Consider the following 25,466-nt stretch of genomic DNA (forward strand, 5'->3'; position numbering starts at 1 on the left):
TAGATTCAAGTATTTTAAATTTGTAATAGTATATTTATTTATTAGTTTAGTTTCTTTTTGGGGGAAAAAAAAGGAGATCTCTCTTTCTATCTATTTAGTCTAAATTAAATTTAGAAAAATGAAATTTCATAGTAAAAAAATAGGGGTTACAATTTTAGGTGAAAATTGAATATTTATACATTATTACTGCATTTTTATTTATTTAAAGCTTAATAAAAACATTGTGCTTTGTAAGATAAAAATACATCTGTTTATTGTCTCTCTTCCTTGTTTATTTGAAACATTTGAACTCTCTATCTCCTATTTAAAAATAATAATAATAAAATCAAATCTTTTGTTTTATTTATTTTATAACTTTAGGCTTAAAAAAATAAAACTCTAATACTAAAATAAATAAATTATATGAGAAGAAAATTTGGGGTCAAACCCAATTATAGTATCGATTGATCTATCCAATCAGTCGATCGACTAACATTTACATCGCCAATTTATTTGGAGGACCAAGAAAATGTGTACACAAAAAAATGTGTCTTTTGTTCTTCACCTATGCATGTCTCCGGAATACAAGTATGAGTTTTGTTTATAATCATGGTGAGAATATATTAATTATTTGATTATTTACTGCAAAAAAGTCATGTATGTTATTTTTAATATCATATTATCACTATTTGTATTCCATCTTTTCTAATTTATACTAAACAAAATGGTGAAAGCTTAAATATCTTTTTGTTGTTGCAGATAGCATGATTTCTCCGGTCAATATTTCTTTAATCGTTGAAAATAAAAGCATGTTAAGAAGCGAGTCAGATTGTTGTATTGCTTTTGTGAATGACAAATTTATGGAAAAGAGTATGATCACGAAGCTGAATCAATCTGAGCAATTAATAAATGATTCACTTGGCTAATAGTATGTCAATAATGCTATTCCAATTGACACTTTTCTTGTTGGAAAAGCCAAGAAAAGTGATTGATGAAAATTATGCAAAGTTAATTAATCTTGGATGACTATTGGTATGTATTTTGGGATTTATAAATAGTGTGTTCATTTCCTGATTTCAAACATATGAAAATCTTATCTCTTTCAAGTATTCTCTTACATTTCATATTGTTAGTTTTTCATTTGACCTCCGTTAAATCTCATTGATAAAGTAAAGGTACGTTTTCAGTTCAACGTAGTAGTGTCTCGTGCAAAGTCACTGCTGGTTGTTCTGTTGTATCCTGGCAAACAGACGTCCAAGACGATCCTCGAAGCACATACAGGAGGTGACGAATCTGTTTTAGGACACTGTACTTCGTACATGCCTCGTTTTGATTTACTTTAAGCTTTTCCCTACTGTTTTATTCACTGTATTGCTCGCTGATTTTCTTTATTAAAAGATTTATGTACTGCAGCATTCGATATACTGTGCAACAAACTTAAATTCCCCACATGAATGAAAATTGATACAAATCTTGGTGACAATGTTCTACAGTTGAATCCTGCATAGGATAGGCATGTGTTACCCTTTAAATCTTCCCTTATGAAATATATTTGCTTTACTAGCTGACCAGTAGACATGATGTCCTTGAACTGTTCTGTCGTTTATGTAAATTAAGATATACTTTACACAAGACTCTCCCTGATACTATTCAGTTTTCATGATTGTGCTCGTTTTGGCCATGAACACACGCCTGGTTCTACGAGAGGTTCTAGAATTGAGCCTTACAATTCCTTCGAAGCGGCCCCACTTCTCTCTCACATAGGTGATTCTATATTCTTCTCATCAAAATCATTAAAAATCGCAAGCTTATAATCAACATTCATTGTTTCGTAATAGAAATGGGCTAGGAATAACCCCCATAGTGATTCTGTAAATTAGTGCGATTAGGTTGTCCCATTAAACCTAGTTCTTGGGATCTCCAGTCAGTGGAGGTTGGGTTTTCCTTCATACAAATTTATTCTATAGGCTTGAGCCCCATTTCTCTTCACATTTTCGCAACTAACTCTCTATTTAATCCCTTGGTTAGCGGATCCGCTATATTATCCTTTGACTTTACATAGTCAACAGAGATAACTCCGGTTGAGAGTAGTTGTCTAATGGTATTGTGTCTACGACGTATATGTCTAGACTTACCATTATACATTTTATTTTGTGCCCTTCTAATCGCAGATTGGCTATCACAATGTATACATATAGTTGGCACTGGTTTTTCTCATCCTGGAACATCTTCTAAGAAGTGACGCAACCATTCAGCCTCTTCAGCACACTTGTCAAGAGCTATAAACTAAGATTCCATCGTGGATCTGGCTATTACAGTTTGTTTAGAAGATTTCCACGAAATTGCTGCACCTCCTAAAGTGAATACAAATCCACTTGTAGATTTTAAATCTTTCATATCAGATATCCAATTTGCATCGATGTATCCTTCAATAACAGCAGGATTTCTGGTATAGTGCAGCCAATGATCACGAGTGTACCTTAAGTATCTTAGCAATCTGATAATTGATTTACAGTGTTCAACTCCTGGATTACTCGTGAATCTACTCAATTTACTCACTGCATAGGCTATATCTGGTCTTGTACAACTCATTAAGTACATCAAACTTCGAATGACTCGAGAGTATTCTAATTGAGACAAACTCTCACCTCGATTCTTTGATAGATGTTGACTGGTATCTATCGGGGTTCTAGCCAATGCAGAGTCATCCTTATTTAATTTCTCAAGTATTTTGTCGATAGAACTAGTCCTTCTGATGTTCTATGAATTTTTATTCCAAGGATTACACAGCCTAAATCTGTCATGTCAAATCTTGAGTTCAATAACTTCTTGGTGGATTTGATCATCTTAACATTACTACCAATAATAAGTATGTCATCTACGTAAAGACATAAAATGAAATATCCATTTTCAGTGTTTTTTATGTATACACATTTGTCACATTCACTGAATTTAAATCAACTTTCTATCATGGCTTTATCAAATTTTTCGTGCCATTGCTTTGGTGCTTGTTTTAAGCTATATAGAGACTTCACCAGTTTACAAACCTTGTTTTCTTGCCCAGTCGCAGAAAATCCTTCAGGTTGTTTCATGTAAATTTCCTCTTTTAAATCTTCATTTAGAAAAGCTGTCTTTACGTCCATTTGGTGTACTTCAAGATTTCGCAAGGCGGCAATCGCGAGTATCACACGAATGGAGGTTATTCTCGATACAGGAGAACATATGTCAAATTAATCAAGCCCTTCATGTTGATGGTAACCTTTGATTACCAATCTGGCTTTATACTTATCTATGGTTCCATCTGATTTCATTTTCCTTTTGAAAACCCATTTACAGCATAGTGGTTTGCTTCTCGGATGAAGATTTACTAATTCCCACATATGGTTTTTTAAAATGGATTCCATTTAGGAATTGATAGCCTCTTTCCATAGAGGTCCCTCAGATGAACTCATTGCTTCCTTGAAGCTTTGAGGTTCACTTTCCATCACGAAAGTGATTAAATCCGAACCAAAAGATTTCTCAGTCCTAGCTCTCTTGCTACGTCTAGGTTCAATATCTTGATCAAGCTCTTGTTCTTTATCAATTGTCTCATATAATCTTTTGGATGAACTTGGTTCTTCCTTAAATTTGTATGGAAACATGTGTTCAAAGAACGAATAATTTCTTGATTCTATTATCGTATTCTTGTGAATATCAGGTATTTGAGTTTCGTGTACAAAAAAACGATACGCGCTACTGTTTTGAGCATATCCAATGAAAATGCAATCAACAGTTTTTGGTAATATCTTTTACTTTCTCTGGAGCGGATACCCCCACATTGGCAAGACACCCCCACACCTTATTTAAAAGGTAATTTTCTATTAGAACAGCTCCCCCCACATGTTCTGTGGTAAATCTGAACTTAATAACAACGCATTCATTATTTCTTTCAAGGTACGATTCTTTCTCTCTGCAATGCCATTTTGCTGAGGAGAATAAGGTGCAGTTCTTTCATGTTTGATACCGTGTTGAGCACAAAACTCAGCAAATGGTGATTCATATTCACCTCCACGATCACTTCTTAATACCTTAATTTTCTTGCTAAGTTGATTTTCATCTTCACTCTTATATTGGACAAATTTGTCAATAGCTTTATCCTTACTTTTAAAAAGATACACATAACAATATTTTGTGCTATCGTCAACAAAAGTAATGAACTATTTATTTTCACCACGAGTTTGTACACCTTGAAATCACATATATCACTGTGAATTAGATCAAGCGGTTTACTATTTCTTTCAATTGTTCGAAAAGATGATCGAAAAGATGATCTCGTTAGTTTTGCCTCAACACAAGTTTCACATTTGTGTTGTTTATCAATTTGGAATGCAGTAATGATTTTCATGTTAATTAGTCTACGAATTGTATCATAATTAACGTGTCCAAGTTTATCATGCCACAAATAAAAAGACTCAAGTAAGTAAGAAAAAGTATTAACTTTATTCATCACGGGCTTAATAGTCATTACATTGAGTTTGAATAACTCATTGAGTTTGAATAACTCATTACAAACATAACATTTGTCAACAAACATTCCACTTTTCGACAAAACAATCTTGTACGACTCAAAGACAATGCGGAAACCATGATTGTTAAGAAGCGACCCGGACACCAAGTTCTTGCGAATGTAGGGTACATACAACACATTGTTCAGAGTCAGTTCTTTTCCAGATGTCATCTTTAGAACAACTTTCCATTGACCCTTTATTTCAGAAGTAGCGGAATCTCCCATGAATAGTTTTTCACCATTCTCAGATTTCTCAAGAGTAGCAAACATCTCCTTGTCCGAGCATACATAGCGAGTGGTACCAGTGTCGATCCACCACTCTCTTGGGTCCGAACCCACCAGATTAACTTCTGATATTACAGCACAGAGTTTCATGTTCGAAACCTTATGAGAAATGTTCTCTACCACATTCGCCTCTCGGTTTCTCTTCGGCTTCTTACATTCAGAGGCCTTGTGACCCATACCATCAAAGTTGTAGCACTTTCTAGAGAACTTTTTCTTCGAAATGCCTCCCTTGGGTCCCATGTTCAACCTTTTGTCGGAGGTAGAAAATGTTCTCTTTTTCGAGCTTTGACCATGCTCGACAACATTTGCTTTAGCAGCAACAGGAGAAAACAATTGTCTTTCCGAACTCTTGTTGTCTTCCTCGATGCGAAGTCAGACAATGAGCTCTTCAACATTCATCTCCTTGCGCTTGTGCTTCAAATAAATTTTGAAATCCTTCCAAGCTGGTGGTAGCTTCTCAACAATAGCAGCCACTTGGAATGATTCGCTCAAAGTCATCCTCTCACCATGAATCTCGTTAAGAATCACTTGGAGTTCTTGAACTTGGCTGATAACCGGCTTTGAATCCACCATTTTAAAGTCCAGAAAGCAGCCAACAAGAAACTTCTTGGCCTTGGCATTCTCGGTTTTGTACTTCTATCAAGGGATTCCCACAGCTCTTTAGCCGTTTTCTTTTCGCAAAACACGTTGTAGAGCGAATCGGTCAATCTGTTTAGTACATAGTTTCAGCATAAGAAATCAGAATGATTTCATGCCTCCACCACACTAACAGATTCAACATATCCCTCACCCTCTTTATGGATAGGAGCATCCTCAGACATGAATCTGGCCAGGTTCAGCATCGTCAAGTAGAACAACATCTTCGGCTACCACCTTTTGAAGTCCACACAGGTGAACTTCTCAAGTTTTTCGTCGTGAGTAGCCGGCACAGGAACAGCAGCAACACGTGGGGCAAATTGAGGCGTCACAGTGGCATGAGGGACAACAGAACCAGTTTTCCTCAACACGTTTGTTTCTGTAGTCATATCTGAAACAAACCACGTAATGATTAATCTGTTTTAAGTTTGTTAGAAACAATGCTAATAACAGTAGCGTAGAAATGAACTCGTAAAGATAAAGCAGTAACCGAAACAAGTGTGATGTTTACAGTAAGAATATCGTGCAAAGGAAATCAAAACCAAACCGAGACTTGTAGCGTGTACAGTTTCCTTAAAATATATTCGCCCCCTCCGGTATGTGCTTCGAGGTTTCAGCGGACGTCTATTTCCCAGGATACAACGGAACAACCAGCATTGACTTAGCACGAGACACTACTACGGCGAACTGAAAACATACATTTACTTTATCACCGGGATTTAACGGAGGCCAAATGAAAAGATAACAATATGAAATGCAAGAGAATATTTTAAAGAGAAAATATTTTCATATATTTGAAATGAGAAAATGAACACACTATTTATATGTTCCAAAATGCATACCAAGAGTCATCCAAGTTTAATTAACTCAATTAATCTTCTCATTAACTCAAGACTATGAGGAGCCAAAACTCTTCAATTGACTCAAGAATGTGGAGAGTCAAAAGATACTCCCAAATTCATGAGACATTTTTTATTCAAACTTTAAATTTAATTGAAATTTTCAACAATAATATCACTTATATAAAATAGAAAAAAAATAATAGTTTATAAATAAAGAATTAATTTTGTTTATTTTAAAGATAACTGTACATTATTTAATTTATTATTAAAAGCATAAACGACATTTGTGTTACATTTGATATCATAAAATTAATATTAGTAATTGAATTTTTATAGTTTATTTGAGAATATTTTTATGATAAAATGTTAAATATCTGATTGTTTTTCTAGGTAATATGATTTTTCAATACCAAAATTCCTCCAATGTGGAAACGCAAAATTTAACAAATAGCAGGTTAGATTGTAACTCTATTTCGATGAGTCGTATTTTTACAAAGGACGATATGATAATCAAGCAGACATTATGTAACGCCCCAGATTCAACGACTGTCCTCATTGTACTAAGGCGAGTCTTTCCAGCGTGCTTATATCCTCACTCACACGCACCCTGGGAAACTTCCCAGGAGGTCACCCATCCCAAAATTTCCCCAAGTCAAGTACGCTTAACTTTGGAGTTCTTATGTGATGAGCTACCGACAAGAAGATGCACCTTCGTGGTATTGCCGTTCCACTCACATCATTGACCAAGAAGAATGCTAAATTTGTGTGGAGCGAGGAGTGTCAGAAGAGCTTCGATACTTTGAAGCAAGCTCTTATCTCAGCGCCAGTTTTGGCCATGCCGTCAGGGCCCGGTGAGTTTGTTCTGTATACCGATGCTTCGAAGCTCGGTTTGGGCGCAGTATTGATGCAGCATGGGAAGGTGATAGCGTATGCTTCTCGACAGTTGAAAATCCATGAGAAGAACTACCCTACCCATGATCTAGAGTTGGCAGCCGTAGTATTTGCCTTGAAAATTTGGAGGCATTATTTGAATGGAGAGAAGTGCCAGATCTTTACCGACCACAAGAGCCTCAAGTATTTCTTTACGCAGAAGGAGCTGAACATGCGTCAGAGGCGTTGGTTGGAGCTTGTGAAGGATTATGACTGTGACATTAGCTACCATCCGGGTAAAGCTAATGTAGTTGCGGATGCATTGAGCAGAAAAGTCGCAGTGATGGCTCATTTGACGATTCAGAGACCTCTTCAGCTTGAGATGCAGAGGTTTGATCTAGAGTCATATCCTCAAGGTAGAGTTCTTCGTCTATCTACTTTGACGATCCAGTCTTTCCTTATTGACCGTATTCGCAGTGGTCAGTCAGCAGATGAGCAATTAGCAAAGTGGAAGCAGAGAGATGAGGCCAAGGGCATTGTAGAACCCGTATATCAGTAGACGTATAAGCCATGCATAATTCTAGATTTTTAAATTTAATTGACTTCATTGCATAATTATTTTAAATCCATTTATTTGAAGTTAATTATTTTATTATTTCAGTTCAGTAGTTTGATCTTTAGCATTTCAGTTATTTCAGTGAGGCCGGACCGGAGTTGGAGTTTTGAGATAGAATTTAAGATTCGAGAAATATTTCCAGAAGTTAATTTAGCTAGCAACCAAGTTCATTTAAGTTAGAAAGGGAGGTTTGAGGATTTAATTTAATTATTTGAGGTGATTAAGAAATGAACTCATTTAAGTTATTTAATTAAGGGGTTAGCTCACTAAATTATTTAAAGGATTAGTAAGGCTTTCAAGGATTATTAGTTGACTAGATAATCAACATTTTCCTTTATTTTATCATGCATTTTTCGGCCACCCTTAGTTGCTAGAAGATTCATTTTCCAACTCATCAACTTTGACCAATTCTTTGCATGTAATTAGTAGGATAATTCTAGGATTTTTGGGAGCAATTTAATTAATTAATGGACATATCCTAGACTAGAAAATAAGCAAAATTTCGGCCACTACCTCCTAGAAGCATCCACCAACTCATTTGATATCAAACCATAATTCAAAATTCAAAAATGAGAAGACTTGGTCTTGATTCTTTCCTTATATCTTGCACCCACTTCCCTCACCCTCCTAACCATCATTCCCCCTCCCTTAGTCACGAAATTCAGAGTGTTTTTGAGAGAGGAAAACCGTGGGAATTCAGTAGGAAGCAAGGGAAGAAAAATCGAGAGCAAGAAAGGTAAACAAGAGAAGCGCTCCACCTCCTCCGTGCCGCGTCGTCGTCATTTCGTTCGTTTTCTTTCGAAACGAAACCAGGCATGTCTAGATTTCTTTCAAACCTCAATCAAGTCATATTATCATTTATTTTTCAGTACATGATCATGTTTATTCAAGTAAAAATCGAGATCCATGTCAAAACATTTTGAAACCACACATGCAGAATTTTCGATTTCCTTGGCAAGCTTCACGGTTTCTTTTGTTTTGTGAGTTTCAGGTATTGGATCGACTCCAGGTTCCCAAGGCGGCTTATATACATGTAGTAGGATGCATTAGGACCATGTTGGTCTATTCAAACCAGCCCCATGCTTGCTGGAAATTCAGAATGACAGCAAGTTCCCATAGGCGCAGATTTGTGTTCGAAAATTTCAGTTTTTTGTGTCAAGGGGTTGGATCTGATCTTGGCTGCCCTAAGGGCTCTTAGCCACGGTTGGATCACTCCCCTAGCATGTCTAAGACGTGACTAAGTTGCCCTTTTGGTGGCTTGGTCCATGGTTCATCGGTTTTTAATCAAAACGTCACAACAGCCCCTATACCCCTTCGGCTACTTCGGTTGGACAGCTTTTGGTTTCGGTTTGTGTTTGCTTGGTGTGGATCTTGGTTGGCCTATGGCCCTTAGCCACGGTTCATATCATGCTCCTAGATGTCTAGATCGTGCCATGGTCAATCAAATGGCCACTGGAACGACGCAAGACATCGATCATAGCATAAACACTACACACGCATGCACGTTGCTCTCGGTTGGACCCTTCGGTTGAGTTATGGTGTGATGCGGATTGTGGCTGGCCTAGGGCCCTTAGCCATGGTTCAAATCATTCCTTGGGATGTTGGTAAGAGTCTCTGGTCGGTGGTTCACGCCCCTAATGGCCGATAGTCTCGAAACCAACGCAAGTCTTGTAGTTGCGCAGCTGCTGGTAATTACAGCAAGTTGTTGTGTCGGTTCAGAGGCTCGTTCGAGTTCTTGGTTGGATTTTAGCCCATGGCCTTGGACTGGACAGTGCCTCATTGAGTTAGGAAGGTCATGTTTTTGACCGTTCGTCATTTGGATCATTTTTGAGGTCGTACGAGAATTTACGGTGCAATGTGCCAAATTGACTCTCGAAAGAGCGTTTCGTGTTTTGGCCTCCATTTCACCTAGATTTCGACCCTATCATTTTAGGAGCATTATTTTATGATTTTTCAGCGTATTTTAATCATGACTATACGTCGGTTCAGTGTCGGTTCAAGTTGGTTCGGAGTCATGATTAAATGCGAAGTCATTAGGCGTCATAGTCGCATCTTTTGAACGTAAATTGCGTAGTTGGTCAATTTTAAGCTATTGCATATTTTTCATGGCACAGTTAGGTTGCAGCGAGTCTGGTAACGATCCAATCCAATCCAGTTGGTAAAATTACGGGACATTTTCATTATGCCAGTTAATTATTTTACGTGCATTAAATAGAAAATGATTATTTTTGAGATTTATGCGATATGGCTTGTGGTTCATTCACTATGTGGGAGTGTTATTTTATACGGTCGTCAGTGACCGATCAGTTCAGTATGGTACCACCCGGTCGCCAGTGACCGGCCAGCTCAGTTCAGTTTCAGCCTCCCCGGTAGCCAGTTACCGATCAGTTCAGCTTAGTGCAGTGGCCACAGGCGTAAAACATAATCTCAACAGAAAATTTTATCAGTTATTTCAGTACAGGCTCCAAGGAGCAAACATTTTTACTGTGATTATCAGTTCAGTTATGCACGTATTATAATTGCTCAGTACAGATTATTTTCAGCATGCCTCAGGACATGATATTTTATCCCATGCATACTTTAATTCAGATTTTTCTCGTTACCTGCGATATATGCATGCTGAGTCTTTAGGCTCACTAGACTTGATTGTTGTAGGTACTGATGAGACCAGGGCCGAGGGCGGGGACCAGTGAGCCAGCTTGGGTCGGCAGTAGTGGCGCCCGAGGACCTCAGAGCAGCAGTTGTTATTTTTTTCCGCAAACAATTTTATCAGTCGTTGGATATTTTTTAAATCGTTGTTGTTGGCAAAACTTTAATTTTCTTCCGCTGCAATATTTTGAAATATTGAACTTGATTCCCCAGTGATTTTATGAATGAGGCCATTTAAGTTCTTTTAAAAAGAAAAATTTTTAATTTTCCGCAAATTTTCAAGAAAGGAGTTTTAGGCCCTTCACAGGCATTGTCTTGTATTCAGTCAGCGACGGTATTGTAAGATACCGAGACAGGATGTGGGTTCCTAGCAGTGGTTCTATTCAAGCAGATATCTTATCAGAGGCCCACATGTCGCCGTACTCTATTCATCTTGAGAGTACGAAGATGTACAGAGATCTGCAGTTATTGTATTGGTGGCCCGGAATGAAGAAGGACATTTGACGTTTTGTATCCAAGTGTCTGACTTGTCAGTTAGTGAAGGCGGAGCATCAGAGACCAGCAGGTTGCTCAAGCCTCTTCCTATTCCCGAGTGGAAGTGGGAGAATGTTACCATGGGCTTCGTGACCGGATTGTCGAAGTCAGTTAGAGGATCAAATGCTATCTGGGTGATTGTAGATCGTCTTACCAAATCAGCGCACTTCTTGCCTATTAAGACGACTTTCACCATGATTCAGTATGCAGAGTTGTATATCCGGGAGATAGTCCGACTTCATGGTATTCCAGTTTCTATCATATCTGAATGGTTGAGCCATTTGACGATTTATATATGCAGTCCGTCGCAAATATCATTTGCGACTTTTAGCTACGACAACGGTGAAAAACCGTTGTCTTTGAGAGAACCATTTAACAACAGTGGCTTTAACAACAGTTTTAAAAGGGCTACGACAACGGTTAAAAACCGTTGTCGTATGGCATTTTTCTTGTAGTGTTTATTTTACTGTTTAGAACATATAAAAGGTCATTTTTTTCTTAGAAATTTGTTCAGTGCTAAAATATTATATCCGTAACTATTTAGCTATTTATGGATAATTCATGTATATTTTTTGGGCAAAAATTTGTGTGAGACGGTCTCACGGGTCGTATTTTGTGACATGGATATCTTATTTGGGTCATCCATGAAAAAGTATTACTTTTTATGCTAAGAGTATTACTTTTTATTATGAATATAAGTAGGATTGACTCGTCTCACAGATAAAGATTAGTGAGACCGTCTCACAAGAGACCTACTCTATTTTTTGAGAGTGTAAATTATGGATTATATATTTTTTATTTTAGTCTTTTTTTACTTACAAAATAAAATTATCTTTATCATTGATTTTTTTTCTATCGTAGGTAGTAAACTATCAAAGTTTTAAAATATATCTAATGATTTAATTTAATTTATGTGAATTAAAATTTTAATGTACACGTTCTTTAATTGATATCTAGTTTATCAAAAGTATTGTATTCAATTGTTCAGATTTGTTCCAAGTTATGGGATATAATTGCTGTAATTATTTGTTCCTAAACAATAAGTATTTGTTTGACGTGTTATATGTAAATAAATAACTGGACATAATATTATATTTTATCAATGATTATTTTTTCACAGAGGTGTTTGAAAATTTTCAAATGGACGAGAATTATTTTTGATATATATATAGAATTATTTTTGATATATATATCAAAAATTCATTGAATTCTATGAAAAATATTATAATATGAAGTAAATCGAGTATAAAATATTGTAACATTCTGTAAAAATAAATAGAAATCCATAAACTTTTTAAAAAAATCATTAAATCTCTTCCATTAACACACCTTATAAGAATTCTACTTAGTATTTTTTTTTTTAAATTCCCCACTTAAATTATTGATTATTAATTATGTTTCAATACTTTCAAATAAAACCGTTTCCGATTTTTTGCTATTAAAAAAATTGTGATTCGTGAGTTTTTTTTTCCAAGTACGAGAACAAAACTATCACCTCCTCTTATCAAAAAAAAAAAAAAAAAAACCACAAAAATAGATAGGTAAAATTTAGCTTCCAATTTATTCCCTTCCCTATGCAAATTAAAATGCATCACATGGATAAATATGTATTTAATTGAATCATTTTACTACCACAACTTTCAAATTTTCGCTTTCCATTTACTCTTAACTTTTATTTGACGGATTTATAATTATATATAATAGTAGTAGTAGGTCTTTTGTGAGACGGTATCACGAATATTTATCTATGAGACGGGTCAACCCTACCGATATTCATAATAAAAAGAAATACTCTTAGCATAAAAAAGTAATATTTTTTTCATGGATGATCCAAATAAGAGATCTGTTTCACAAAATACGATCCGTGATACCGTCTCACACAAGTTTTTATCATAATAATAATGTTGGCAATAACTCTAATTTCTGATTCACAAGGAAGTCTAATAATAAAATTAAAATATAAATTTAACCATATAGAACAAATAAAAATATCACTACACTTACAATATGAAATATTTATTATATTATTATAACGATAAAGTTATAATACTTTAAAAATATTAATAAACTATCAATATAATTTATATTTATTATAGTGATTCATGTCACATATTGGTTTTAAAAGTAAATAGTAACTCTAATTGAAACATCAAAGTAAAACATATTAGCAATTAAAGTAGATTTCACTTTCAACTAAATAAAAAAATATTGTTTCCTTTGTGGATTCGAGGGTCTTCCGAGTTAGTGAAGTATGTAAGTTCGTAGCCAAACAGTCACGAACTTGATTACCCTACAAACATTTTCTTGAGCGAGACTATTGCATAATGTGATTTATTTGGTGACGTAGTTTGCAGGATATTGTATTAAAGCTAAGAGTTTACTCCATGCACAATAGAGGACAACGATTATAGGTTCCTCTATCACAATAACAAAAATAAACAAATAAATATTTTTTACGCCAACAAAAGCTTGTCAAATATAAAAATACACCCTATGAAAAACGAATAACGACGACAACAATTGAAAACAGATCCAAACAAACTCCACTGCCACTACACCTCCCAAAGAAACCATAAAATATGGCCTAAACAGCTTCATCGACAACCAACAAAATATATATATATATATATATATATATATATATATATATATATATATATATATATATAAAATAGAAAGGAAGACGATGAAATGATACATGCATACACCCTATAATATAAATATAAATAATAAAGTGGGAGACATTAATGAATACATGCACATATAAATAATTATGCACGCACATTCTTTCGACACCCGTCCACATGCAATTAATTAACAATATACTCAAATATTTATCATCTCTTTCAATAAATGTATGAATGAATTTATAATAACAATAATTAGTTAATGAATCAAATTTATCCGAAATACCAAAAAGTAGAATAATAATGTTTAATGGACAATATTAGAATCTACAAATGTCAAAGGATACAATTGTAAGTACATAATTGATTGATATTATTATTCATACTTTTATATAAATAATGTAATATTAGAATATTAGATTTAAAGCCTAATAAAAAGAGACAAAAACTTGTGTGAGACGGTCTAACGGATCGTATGTTGTGAGACAAATATCTTATCTGGGTCATCCATGAAAAAATATTACTGTTTTTGCTAAGATTATTACTTTTTATTGTGAATATCGGTGGGGTTGACCCGTCTCATAGATAAAGATTCGTGAGACCGTCTCACAAGAGACCTATTTATAAAAACATTGTGCTTTGTAAAAAAAACATTTATTAGTTATCGAGAGAGTGTAATAATTACTGAAGGGAAATAATATTTTCGAATTTAATTGATAAATTATCTTGATTTGAATTATTTCTCTAACAATATCTTTTCCTTGTTAATTTGATTTCATATAGTATCTTGTGAGATTTTGCCTTTCTAAGATAATGAGATAATTAAGTAAATATATTTTAGATATGCTATTTATGATAATGATTTAAAGATATATGATTTTAAGAGTTTATTTCTAATAAAACTCTTACTTTCCTTGTGCAATAGGTCTCCTTGAAGAATAAAAGTCTACATCTATAAATAAGAAATCAAGGACATCATAAAAGATCTCCTCTTTTGCTACGCCTCTTCTTATTCGATTATACATACATATACACACTGGTGCACGCCGTGAAGATCAGAGAAATAAGTTATCAAGGATCGTGCTGTTTTGGAGAGTGGTGATCGCGTGTTGCCTTGAATGTTGGCCACATCTTCAGACAACATTCGTAACGAAGTTGACTGAAGATCGTTTTCGTGACTCCTCTTTCGGCATCACATTTTTGCTTTCTTAGTTGATGTTTTATTATTGTTGGTTGTTTTAGAAAGCTTTTATTTTCTCAATTTGTTGAGAAAATTGATTTTAGTCTCAATCACTAGTGATATGTTTTTGTAATCGGTTTGATTTTCTAGTGATTAATTTTTATCATAAGGCACCGCACAAGTATTTATATTTGTGCATATTTAATCTCGTCCATCTATTTATTTAAAGTGAATTAGTGTTACAAAATATAATATTCCGCTGCATGTTGTCGTAAATAATGTAACATTTGACACAACACTTAATCCTGATAAAACACAAATTAATAATTTACACTACTTTCGAACACGATTTCTTTATAATATTCCGCTGTATGTTATCGTAAATGTTGTAACATTTGACACAACACTCAATCCTGATAAAACACAAATTAATAATTTACACTACTGTCGAACACGATTTCTTACAAGTGGTATCAGAGCCTTCTCTTGATATACTAAGGGCTGATTCTGGTTTTTGTTTTTGTTTGACAGAACTATTCAAATGGATCTATCACTCGCAAACATCGCACTTCGGCCACCAGTCTTAGATGGAACCAACTACGGTCTATGGAAGGTCAAAATCCGGTTTCATATAAAATCCATAGATGAAAGAGCATGGCAAAGAGTTCTAAGCGGTTGGACTCCACCAAGGAGAATAGACGAAGATGGTGATAGTCTGATAAAATCGAAAAGTGACTGGACTACTGATGAAGTGCAGATTTCAAATTACAACTCAAATGCACTGAACGCAATTTTTTCTTTAGTTGATACGAACATGTTCGGGCTTATTACTAATTGTGTCTCTGCCAAGGATGCATGAGACATTCTCCAAAGACACTGTGAAGGATCTGAGAGTGTGCGACAAACAAGGCTGATGGTTACTTCCAAGTTTGAGATGATGAGGATGGAAGAATCTGAGAACATACTGGAATATGATCGTCGCCTACGGGAAATTTCTAATGAGGTGTTTAGTCTTAGAGACCCTATCTCCAATGAACGATTAGTTAGTAAGGTTCTCCGTTCTCTGTCCGAAAGATTCAACATAAAAATCTGTGCGATAGATGAGGCTAAGGACACAACGCAAATGGCTTTGGAAGACCTTATCAGTTCACTTCGGACTTTTGAGATGAACATAGACATGCAGAAGAAGGATAAAGGGAAAACAGTTGCATTCCAAGCTTCAAATGACTCATTCAATGATCTTCTTCAAATATCCCAAGAAATCAATGAATCAGACCTTTGTGAGGACTCTATCTCCTTTATCACAAAAAAATTCGGGGACTACTTGAAGAGAATCAGAGACAAGAAGAAGGATGCACAACCATCGAAATTTCCAAGTCATCCTGCCCCTGAAAGACCACAAAGGTTTCCTGACAAGCAACAACTTCAGCCAAGGAACAAGGGCAAGGGACAATTTAACTCAAAGAAGTATGATTCAATGTAGTGTAGAGAGTGCAAGGGGTTCAGACACTATGCAAATGAATGTGCCAACAGACTGCGAAAGAACAAAGGCTACAATGCATCTCTAAGCAATGAATAATCTGATGAGGAGGAGAAATCAAATGATGAAGATAATTACACCTCCTTGATTGCATTATTGACAGAAAATCGCAGGCTGCAGGTGAATCCATTAGGTGTTGCCACTCCTGGCTGCAACATCTGCAAAAAATCAGTGTGCTTAAAATCCACAACTTCTGGAGACTCGACTGTAGATGATAAATCGGAAGCTGACGATGAAGAGATAACTCTTGAGAGTGTTCAAAAGATTTATGAAGATTTGTTTGAGGATTGGACCAAAAGAAACAAGCTTAACTCCACTCTTGTAAAGGAAAACACTGATCTAAAAGTCGTGGTTTCCAAACTTGAAGTAATTCTGAGCAAAAAGGACTTAGAACTGGGAAAGACCAAAGAAGAACTTCAAAAGGCAACTGAAACCTTGTCCAAGTTTAATTCGAGCACATCAAAGCTTGAATCCAAACTTTCGATGGGAAGAGATGACAAGAAGGGTTTAGGATTCAAAGACAGTGTACATGGAACTGGAGAATCTTCAAAAACCACTGTTTTTGTGAAAGGAAAAACTAAAACATTCACACCGCCACAACCTACACCTTCAATCAAAAGCTCTCCACCAAAAGGACAATCCACTGCACCTGTTCCTAAGAAACGAAAACGCAGGTATGTATGTCATTACTGCTTTAAACCTGGACATCTCAGGCCTTATTCTTTCAAACTCAGGGATGACCGCATGAACCAAAAGTCAAGCCGGATGTTGCCTCGAATGTTACACAACACTTCCCGCAACACCTCCAAGAGTCGACCCACAGTAAGACATGTTTGGGTACCAAAGGCAAAAATTCACTGTAATGTTGTTTATACTTCATTAAAAACTAACACTGCAGGTTACTGGTACTTTGATAGTGGAAGCTACGCCATATGACAGGGTCATGAGAATATCTCATCGATTATGTTGAACAAAAATGTGGCAGAGTAACCTATGGAGGGGGAGCTAAAGGAAAGATTGTTGGAAAGGGAACTTTGAATGTCGAAGGACTACCAAAGCTCCACAATGTGATCCATGTTGAAGGATTAAACTCAAATTTGATAAGCATAAGTCAATTATGGGATGATAATTTGCATGTCAAGTTTGATAAATATGCTGTGAAGTTTTTGATGAATCTAACATATGCATCATGACAGGTACAAGGTCTTCGGACAATTGCTACCAGATAGGTGAAGAACCTTCATGTCAACATGCTCAAATCACTGAACTTGACCTTTGCCATCAGAAACTCGGCAATGTAAATTTCAAAACCTTGAAGAAGTTGAGTAAATACGAGGCAGTGCGAGGTATGCCTAATCTTTCATCTGGGATACCTTATGTGTGCGGTGAGTGTCAAAAAGGAAAACAGACTCGCGTGTCACACTCGGTGTTGGCAACATCTGGGACAACAAACTGTCTGGAGTTACTTCACATGGATCTTATGGGTCCTATGAAAGTCGAAAGCTTTGGAGGTAAGAAATATTCTTTTGAATGTGTTGATGATTTCTCACAGTTTTCATGGGTGAGTTTTATTAGGGAGAAATCAGACACTTTCAGTGTGTTTAAACAATTGGTCACAAGAATCACAAACTTTCATAGTTTGAAGGTGAGAAGAATCAGGACCGACCATGGTAAGGAATTTGAGAATTCTTTATTCTCATCATTTTGTGACAGGAAAGGTATTTCACATGGGTTTTCGGCACCAAAAACCCCACAACAAAATGGAATTTCCGAACGCAAGAACAGAACACTGCAAGAAATGGCAAGAGTGATGCTAACATCGAAGAACATTTCAAAGCGTTTTTGGGCAGATGCCTTAAATACGGCTTGTCACATTTCAAATATAGTGTATTTGAGAAGTGGCTCAACTATGACATCCTATGAAATAATCATGGGAAAGAAGCCTAATCTCAAATACTTTCATATTTTTGGATGTGTTTGTTATACTTTAAATGACAGTGATCAACTTGCCAAATTCGATTCAAAGAGTGATAAGTGTCTGTTTTTGGGATATGCCACTAATAGTCGAGCCTACCGCGTGTTTAATTTAAAAACTAGGACTATTATGGAATCGATTAATGTTGTGTTTGATGATTGTGCAGATCTCAAAAAGAAAAATGCTGAGGATAACGTTGAAGACCTTCTGGAAAACCCAATTGCACTGGAAAATGCAGGTGTTGCCCGGATGTTGCAACACCTAACACAACACGTGACACTGAAGTCACTGAATTTGAGGATGAAGAAAATAGTGACGATGACACAGGAGATGATGGAAAAAATATACCGACTAAGATTAAGAGAAATCATCCATCATCTCAAATAATTGGAAGTGTGCAAGGTGAAGTCAAAACTCGAAAGAAAGAGAAAGTCGATTACCAAAAGATGGCTGGACTTACATGCATGAGCTCGACTTACTCACAGGTCAGATTTTCATGCTTTGTATCTCAATGTGAACCTAAAAATGTTGACGAAGCCTTAAAAGATGAGTTTTGGATCGATGCTATGCATGATGAGCTTGATGAATTCGTTCGAAATGATGTTTGGGATCTAGTTCCACCTCCTGACCACGTCGATATAATTGGAACAAAGTGGATTTTAAAAATAAAACTGATGAGTCAGGGTACATCATTCGAAACAAAGCAAGGTTGGTTGCTCAAGGGTACACACAGGTTGAGGGGGTTGATTTTGATGAGACCTTCGCTCTTGTTGCCCGCATTGAGTCAGTCCGACTTCTGCTAGCTATTGCATGCTACATGAAAATCAAATTGTTTCAAATGGACGTTAAAAGTGCATTCTTAAATGGTACCTTGTGTGAGGAAACATATGTCAGACAGCCTAAAGGCTTTGAAGACCCACATAATTTGAATCATGTGTACAAGTTGAAAAAGGCCCTCTACGGTTTGAAGCAAGCACCATGTGCATGGTATGACAGATTAACATAATATCTTCTTGAAATTGGCTTCAAACGAGGTGAGGTAGACAATACCCTTTTTATTCAAAAATCCAAAGGTGAAATTCTTATTTGTCAAGTTTATGTTGATGATATAATCTTTGGTTCCTCATCTTAAAAGCATGTTGATATCCCAAGGTTTTGTTCGGGATATAAATGAGCAATTATCTGACCTTGGTGAACCATTCAAGATTGCCCCTGCATTTTTCAAAGGCAATCGACGGATTGATCTTCCATGGAGTGAATCTCCCAGAGCACCACCTGTTTCAGGGCCACCGCCAAGCCCTCCTGCTCCTTCCCAGCCCACTGACTACATCATGATCCATGTACCAGAAGCGCACGCCCACATTGCTCACACTATGGCAAAAGTCGAGCAAGCCAGGGATGCTATTGATCATGCTATGGCTACGGTTGAGCAAGCCAATGCGGATATTGCATATTATCAAGCTGTGGCTATCAACTTTCAGCTTCTTCTGGAGGTAGCCGTCTTTCCAGGACAAAAAAGGGGAGATGGTGCTGATCAAACAGACGACGCTGGTCCATCAGGGACCAAGGATTGATGAAAAGGATGATGGTGATAAAGAGGAGGAGGGGAATGAGAATTAATTGTTTTCGTTATTATGTGCTTTTTTATTTTTGCTGTTGTTTCTGTTTTTTTCCTCTCTCGGCGCCTGCTGTATTCCCTTGTATTTACTTAGTAACCTTTTAATGAAATGATGCAGATGTTGTCCCAAGTGTTGCCAACAATTCTAACAATACCCGTACTAACCTTATTTCATTCAGGGGAAGATAAAATCTCTAACACAGGGGGAGATGATTTGAGCTAAACAAAGATAAAAAGGTTTGATCTCATTTTGTCCAAGAAAGACAAAAAGGGGGAGATTGAAGGGAAATAATAATTTCGAATTTAATTGATAAATTATCTTGATTTGAATTATTTCCCTAACAATATCTTTTCCTTGTTAATTTGATTTCATATAATATCTTGTGAGATTTTGCCTTTCTAAGATAATGAGATAATTAAGCAAATATATTTTAGATATGCTATTTATGATAATGATTTAAAGAGATATGATTTTAAGAGTTTATTTCTAATAAAACTCTTACTTTCCTTGTGCAATAGGTCTCCTTGAAGAATAAAAGTCTACATCTATAAATAAGAAATCAAGGACATCATAAAAGCTCTCCTCTTTTGCTACGCCTCTTCTTATTCGATTATACATACATATACACACTGGTCCACGCCGTGAAGATCAGAGAAATAAGTCATCAAGGATCGTACTGTTTTGGAGAGTGGTGATCGCGTGTTGCCTTGAATGTTGGGCACATCTTCAGACAATATTCGTAACGAAGTTGACTGAAGATCGTTTTCGTGACTCCTCTTTTGGCATCACATTTTTGCTTTCTTAGTTGATGTTTTATTATTGTTGGTTGTTTTAGAAAGCTTTTATTTTCTCAACTTGTTGAGGAAATTGATTTTAGTCTCAATCACTAGTAATAAGTTTTTGTAATCGGTTTGATTTTCTAGTGATTAATTTTTATCATAAGGCACCGCACAAGTATTTATACTTGTGCATATTTAATCTCGTCCATCTATTTATTTAAAGTGAATTTGTGTTACAAAATATAATATTCCGCTGCATGTTGTCGTAAATGTTGTAACATTTGACACAACACTTAATCCTGATAAAACACAAATTAATAATTTACACTACTGTCGAACACGATTTCTTACAATTACTTTAATTAGGAATCTTTGCTGTAAATTAATCAATATCATCTTATTTGATTATTTTAAGCTTCATGGACAGTCGGTCATTCATTGACATATACATGTTTCATGAATCAATTACTGCCTCTCTTGCTAGTTTATTTGAAACATTTGAACTCTCTATCTCCGATTAAAATTGAATTTTTATTATTTACTAGCTTAATTTAATTAAAAAATAATGATAATAAAATCAAATCTCTTGTTTTATTTATTTTATAACTTTAGGTTTTAAAAAATAAAACTCTAGTACTAAAATAAATAAATTATATGAGAACAAATTTGGGGTCAAACCCAATTATAATTTTTATTAGCTCTATCCAATTAGTCAATCGACTAACATTTACATCGCCAGTTTATTTGGATGACAAAGAAAATATGTACACAAAAAATGTGTCTTTTGTTGTTCACCTATGCATGTCTCCGGAATACAATTGCAGCACACTCAGTGCAGGAGAAATGCTAAAATTTTTAACACCATGCCCAGAAAACGAAGGATGGCCTAATGGCATCGGCCTATCTGGAATCGCAGGAACATCGACGTCGCCCTCCAACATTTTCAATGCATCCAAGATGGTCGGCCTCAGAGCCACCATAACGTGAGCGCAGAGAATGCCAACCTGCACAAATCTTGCCATCATGCTCATTGGATTGGAGTTGGATGAATCTTCTTCTTTCAAAAGTGTCGCGTCGAGTACCTTTTCTATGTTTCCAGCTTTAACGAGTGACCAAGCCCAGTCCGTGATTAAAAAAGCACGGGGCGTTTCTGATGAAAGATCAAGAGCCTTCCTCCCACACATTATCTCCAAAACGACGACCCCAAAGCTATATACATCACTTTTCTCAGTTAACTGGCCGTAAAGGGCGTATTCAGGCGCCAAATATCCATGTGTTCCGGCCACTCTCGTTGTAAGATGTGACTCCCCTTCTCTACTCTGTTTCGCTAATCCAAAATCGGCGACTCTTGCCCTCATATCAGCATCTAGCAATATATTAGTAGCCTTGATGTCTCGATGAAAAATGGAGGGCTTCACTCCATAATGCAGATAAGCCAATCCCTTTGCCACATCCATGATTATGCTTTTTCTTTGAGGCCATGTCAATGGCGGCCTCCGATTTCCATCGTATATTGCCGGAAACAAACGGTCTTCCAGATTTCCATTCGGCATAAATTCATAAACAAGGTACCTCTCACTATCTCCAGGGCCATTTTCAGTAACACAACAGCCTCTCAGAGGCACAAGATTCCGATGCTTCAAATTACTGATGATCTCTACTTCATTGCAAAACTCAATGTTCCCCTGAATATCCGACTCAATTATTTTCTTCACCGCGACAACCGTCCCATCATCCAATGTCCCTTTAAAAACCATCCCGAACCCTCCTCTTCCAATGAAATTTTTAGCCGAAAAATTATCAGTAGCCCTCTCTAGTTCTTGCATTTTGTACCATATAGAAACTGTTGTAGGCCTCCTCAGCCTAGACCCCGATTCCTCTTCCCCCACATCATTCCTCTTTCTATATATCCTACTCCACCAAACATACAAACCTAACAAACTAGACATCAATAAGGTGCCAACAACAGCTCCAATCACACCAAAAACAAGAGCCGAATGGCTTCCACCCGAAGAACCCGTGTTCGAAATAAGAGAAAGCCCAAAGATACATGAAACAGCCCCATTACTTTCAGGCCCTAACTGATTAACAATACCAGCGGCATATAAAACAGCGAGGTAAAAGCAATTTCTGGAACGAGAAACATTACCATCAATGGCAGTCAGTTCTTTCTGAACCTGGAAACCGGCAGCTACACAGGCATCACAAGAAGTAAGATCAGTAAGATCAGGCTTGCAAGCAGAATCCAATACGGTGGAAGGGCCAAGTTTGTTGAACCAATCTTGAGTAGACTCAATGGAAGCACAAAAATTCCTGGAAGTCACAAATTCCATAGGATCAAGACAAAGGGATGCCAAGTTCGAGGGAAGAGACATAGAGGTGAGCTGTGACTGAAAATTCTCAAGGCAAGAAATGGAAGTTAACAAATTGGGAAGATGGAAAAAAGATGTGCCTTTGAGATAGTTGGAGATTCCTATTCCATAAAGGGAAAGAAGGGTTTGGCAGCAATCACCTGTGCCTGTGGTTGGATTACTGGAATTTGTAGGAGGCAAAGGGGTAGGATTTGGATATGGGTTTTGATAATTTCTACAATCAGAAACACTCCATGGGATTCTCAGCACATAACCAAAATCCACGGGGCAATCTGCGGATGAATTTGTGATGAGGGTGCTTGGAGTTTCCGCTGACGAAACTGTAGTAAAGGACACAAAAAGCATCGGAACCAAAGAAAAGATCAAGAAACTCGACTTCATGTAAAAAAAAAATTCTTTAAACTTCACTAATCATCCTGAAAATGTGTATCAAGAAACCACATCAAAAGACTATATTTCTTCTCCACTGAATGGTGTGAAGAAATCAAGAAGGAAATTGGGGTTACCAAAATGGGAATTTTTCAAGGATTCGTCGCGAAAGTTCTTGGAAGATGGATTGGTACAATGTTTCATTAATTGAACCCAAAAAGTACGAAAGAACCAAGAAAAAACAGCGATGTGACAACAAACGAAACAGGTCAAAGTTGCTTTCTTTGCGCAGGCTTCAAAGATTTGAAGGCATACAATCTATCAAACGTTGACAAATATCCTTAATTATAATTAAAATCGAAATGTCGTGGCTTTAATCTCACGCATAATCATATTTTAAAAACAAATAATATTCCATCTTGATATTTAAAATTAATTAACAAAATTATTACTATTTAAATTTTTTATATGAATTTTATTTGATTTTTAAAGCATATTATTAAATTAATTTGTATATTAGCTACTATAACCATCATATTTTAAAAATAAGAAATATATTTACATATAAGGAAGAGTGAAAATTTGCCGTGAATCTATCTTAAAGCAAGTATATGTAGGAATATATATCTTGTGAGACGGTCTCACGAATCTTTATTTATACGAATCGATCATACTGATATTCACAATAAAAAGTAATATTCTTAGCATAAAAAGAATATTTTTTTATGGATGACCCAAATAAGAGATCCGTCCCACAAAATACGACCCGTGATACCGTCCCACACAAGTTTTTGCCTAGTAGTAAATATTAATTTCACTTGATCAAATTAATCGATCGAATCAATTTATTAATTTCAGTTGATCAAATTAATCGATCGAACCAATTTAACTTCATGATTTGGTTTGTTTGCTTTGACTAATCGGCTACACAATTTTATCATTATTCATTAATCAATTTCGATTACTTCTCTTTTATGTCGATTGAGCATGCTAACATGGACCATATAATCCACCAACCCCAAGTGGGAGATTCTTCGGTTTTATTTTACAAGATCAAGTTCTTCGTGCTTCGATATTTACATGTACTTCTCAACACCTGCTTAGTTTTCTGTATTAATTAGTATTTTATTAATTACGAAATATTTTATAACGCCCCGAAAATTTGAAGGTCCACGCGAACATCATTAATACGAGTTATTAAATTCCTTGTGTATTTCAATTAATTGTTTTAATTACATAAATTAAGTATGTTGTGCATATTGACATGTTTAAAATATATTTTTCTATATGGTTGCATTAAAATGTATTTTTAAGGGTTATTCGAGTTGCGATCGAGGAACGGAGACTGAGGGCTGAGAAATGAAATATGTTTTTATTAAATAATTATTTTTAATTATTTAAAATATGATTGATATTTTTCTTATTTTTGAAAATAAGGGGTTTTGAGATGATTTTATACGTCGGGACGTAATTTTTATCGGTGTTGGATTTTCAACAAAAATACAAATGTTTTGACAAGCCGACTAATAAATTCACAAACTTTATTAAACAAAATAATTTTTAATATTTTAATGGATCACTAATGGGCCTAATTAACCACCTTAATGGGCCTAAGTCTTATTAATGGTTTAATTAAATATTTATAAGCTAAAACCTACCCTAAACCTCACATAAACTCTCGGCCCATCCCCCAACAAATCAAAACTCACCCCTCTCCTAAAACACAGCACACACGTGATTCTCCGAGGGTGAAGCTTCGGTTTTTGAAGAGAAAATCTAGCCAAGTCTCCTACGTCAAAGTTCTTCGAATCGCCATCGAATATTCGTGCGTTTAAAACGCAAAGGCACGCCATATTCTTCTTTTCTACTCATCTATCACACCATAGTAACTGCTCGAACATGTTTTGCATGAAAATTAAGGGACACTTAGTTATATTTTCGTTTTTGCATCAAGGATGATTTTTTTAAATCACGTGTGTTGTTCCTAATTTATGTCTAACATGATCCTAAGGGGCTGCCATGATTAGGAAAGGTTTAAGGGTGGTTTC

At 35.9% G+C, this 25,466-nt stretch overlaps 1 protein-coding gene across 1 annotated transcript; it reads right to left on the bottom strand.

Moving 5' to 3' along the window:
- Window positions 1-462: 462 nt before the first annotated feature.
- LOC142553991 (putative receptor-like protein kinase At1g11050) lies at window positions 463-23,699 on the bottom strand. The gene is made up of 2 exons (XM_075664584.1): window positions 21,473-23,699; window positions 463-544 (listed from the first exon to the last, which is right to left on the bottom strand). Exons 1-2 carry the CDS (start codon window positions 23,428-23,430, stop codon window positions 541-543), a joined length of 1,962 nt encoding a protein of 653 aa, XP_075520699.1. The 5' UTR covers window positions 23,431-23,699; the 3' UTR covers window positions 463-540.
- Between the last annotated feature and the right edge of the window lie 1,767 nt (window positions 23,700-25,466).

This window comes from Primulina tabacum, chromosome 8, assembly GCF_025594145.1.
Source record: "Primulina tabacum isolate GXHZ01 chromosome 8, ASM2559414v2, whole genome shotgun sequence".
Taxonomy (NCBI): domain Eukaryota; kingdom Viridiplantae; phylum Streptophyta; class Magnoliopsida; order Lamiales; family Gesneriaceae; genus Primulina; species Primulina tabacum.

Bases quoted from the DNA above. Each gene is read 5' to 3' on its own strand.
- LOC142553991 (XM_075664584.1), bottom strand. From the start codon at position 23,430: ATGAAGTCGAGTTTCTTGATCTTTTCTTTGGTTCCGATGCTTTTTGTG.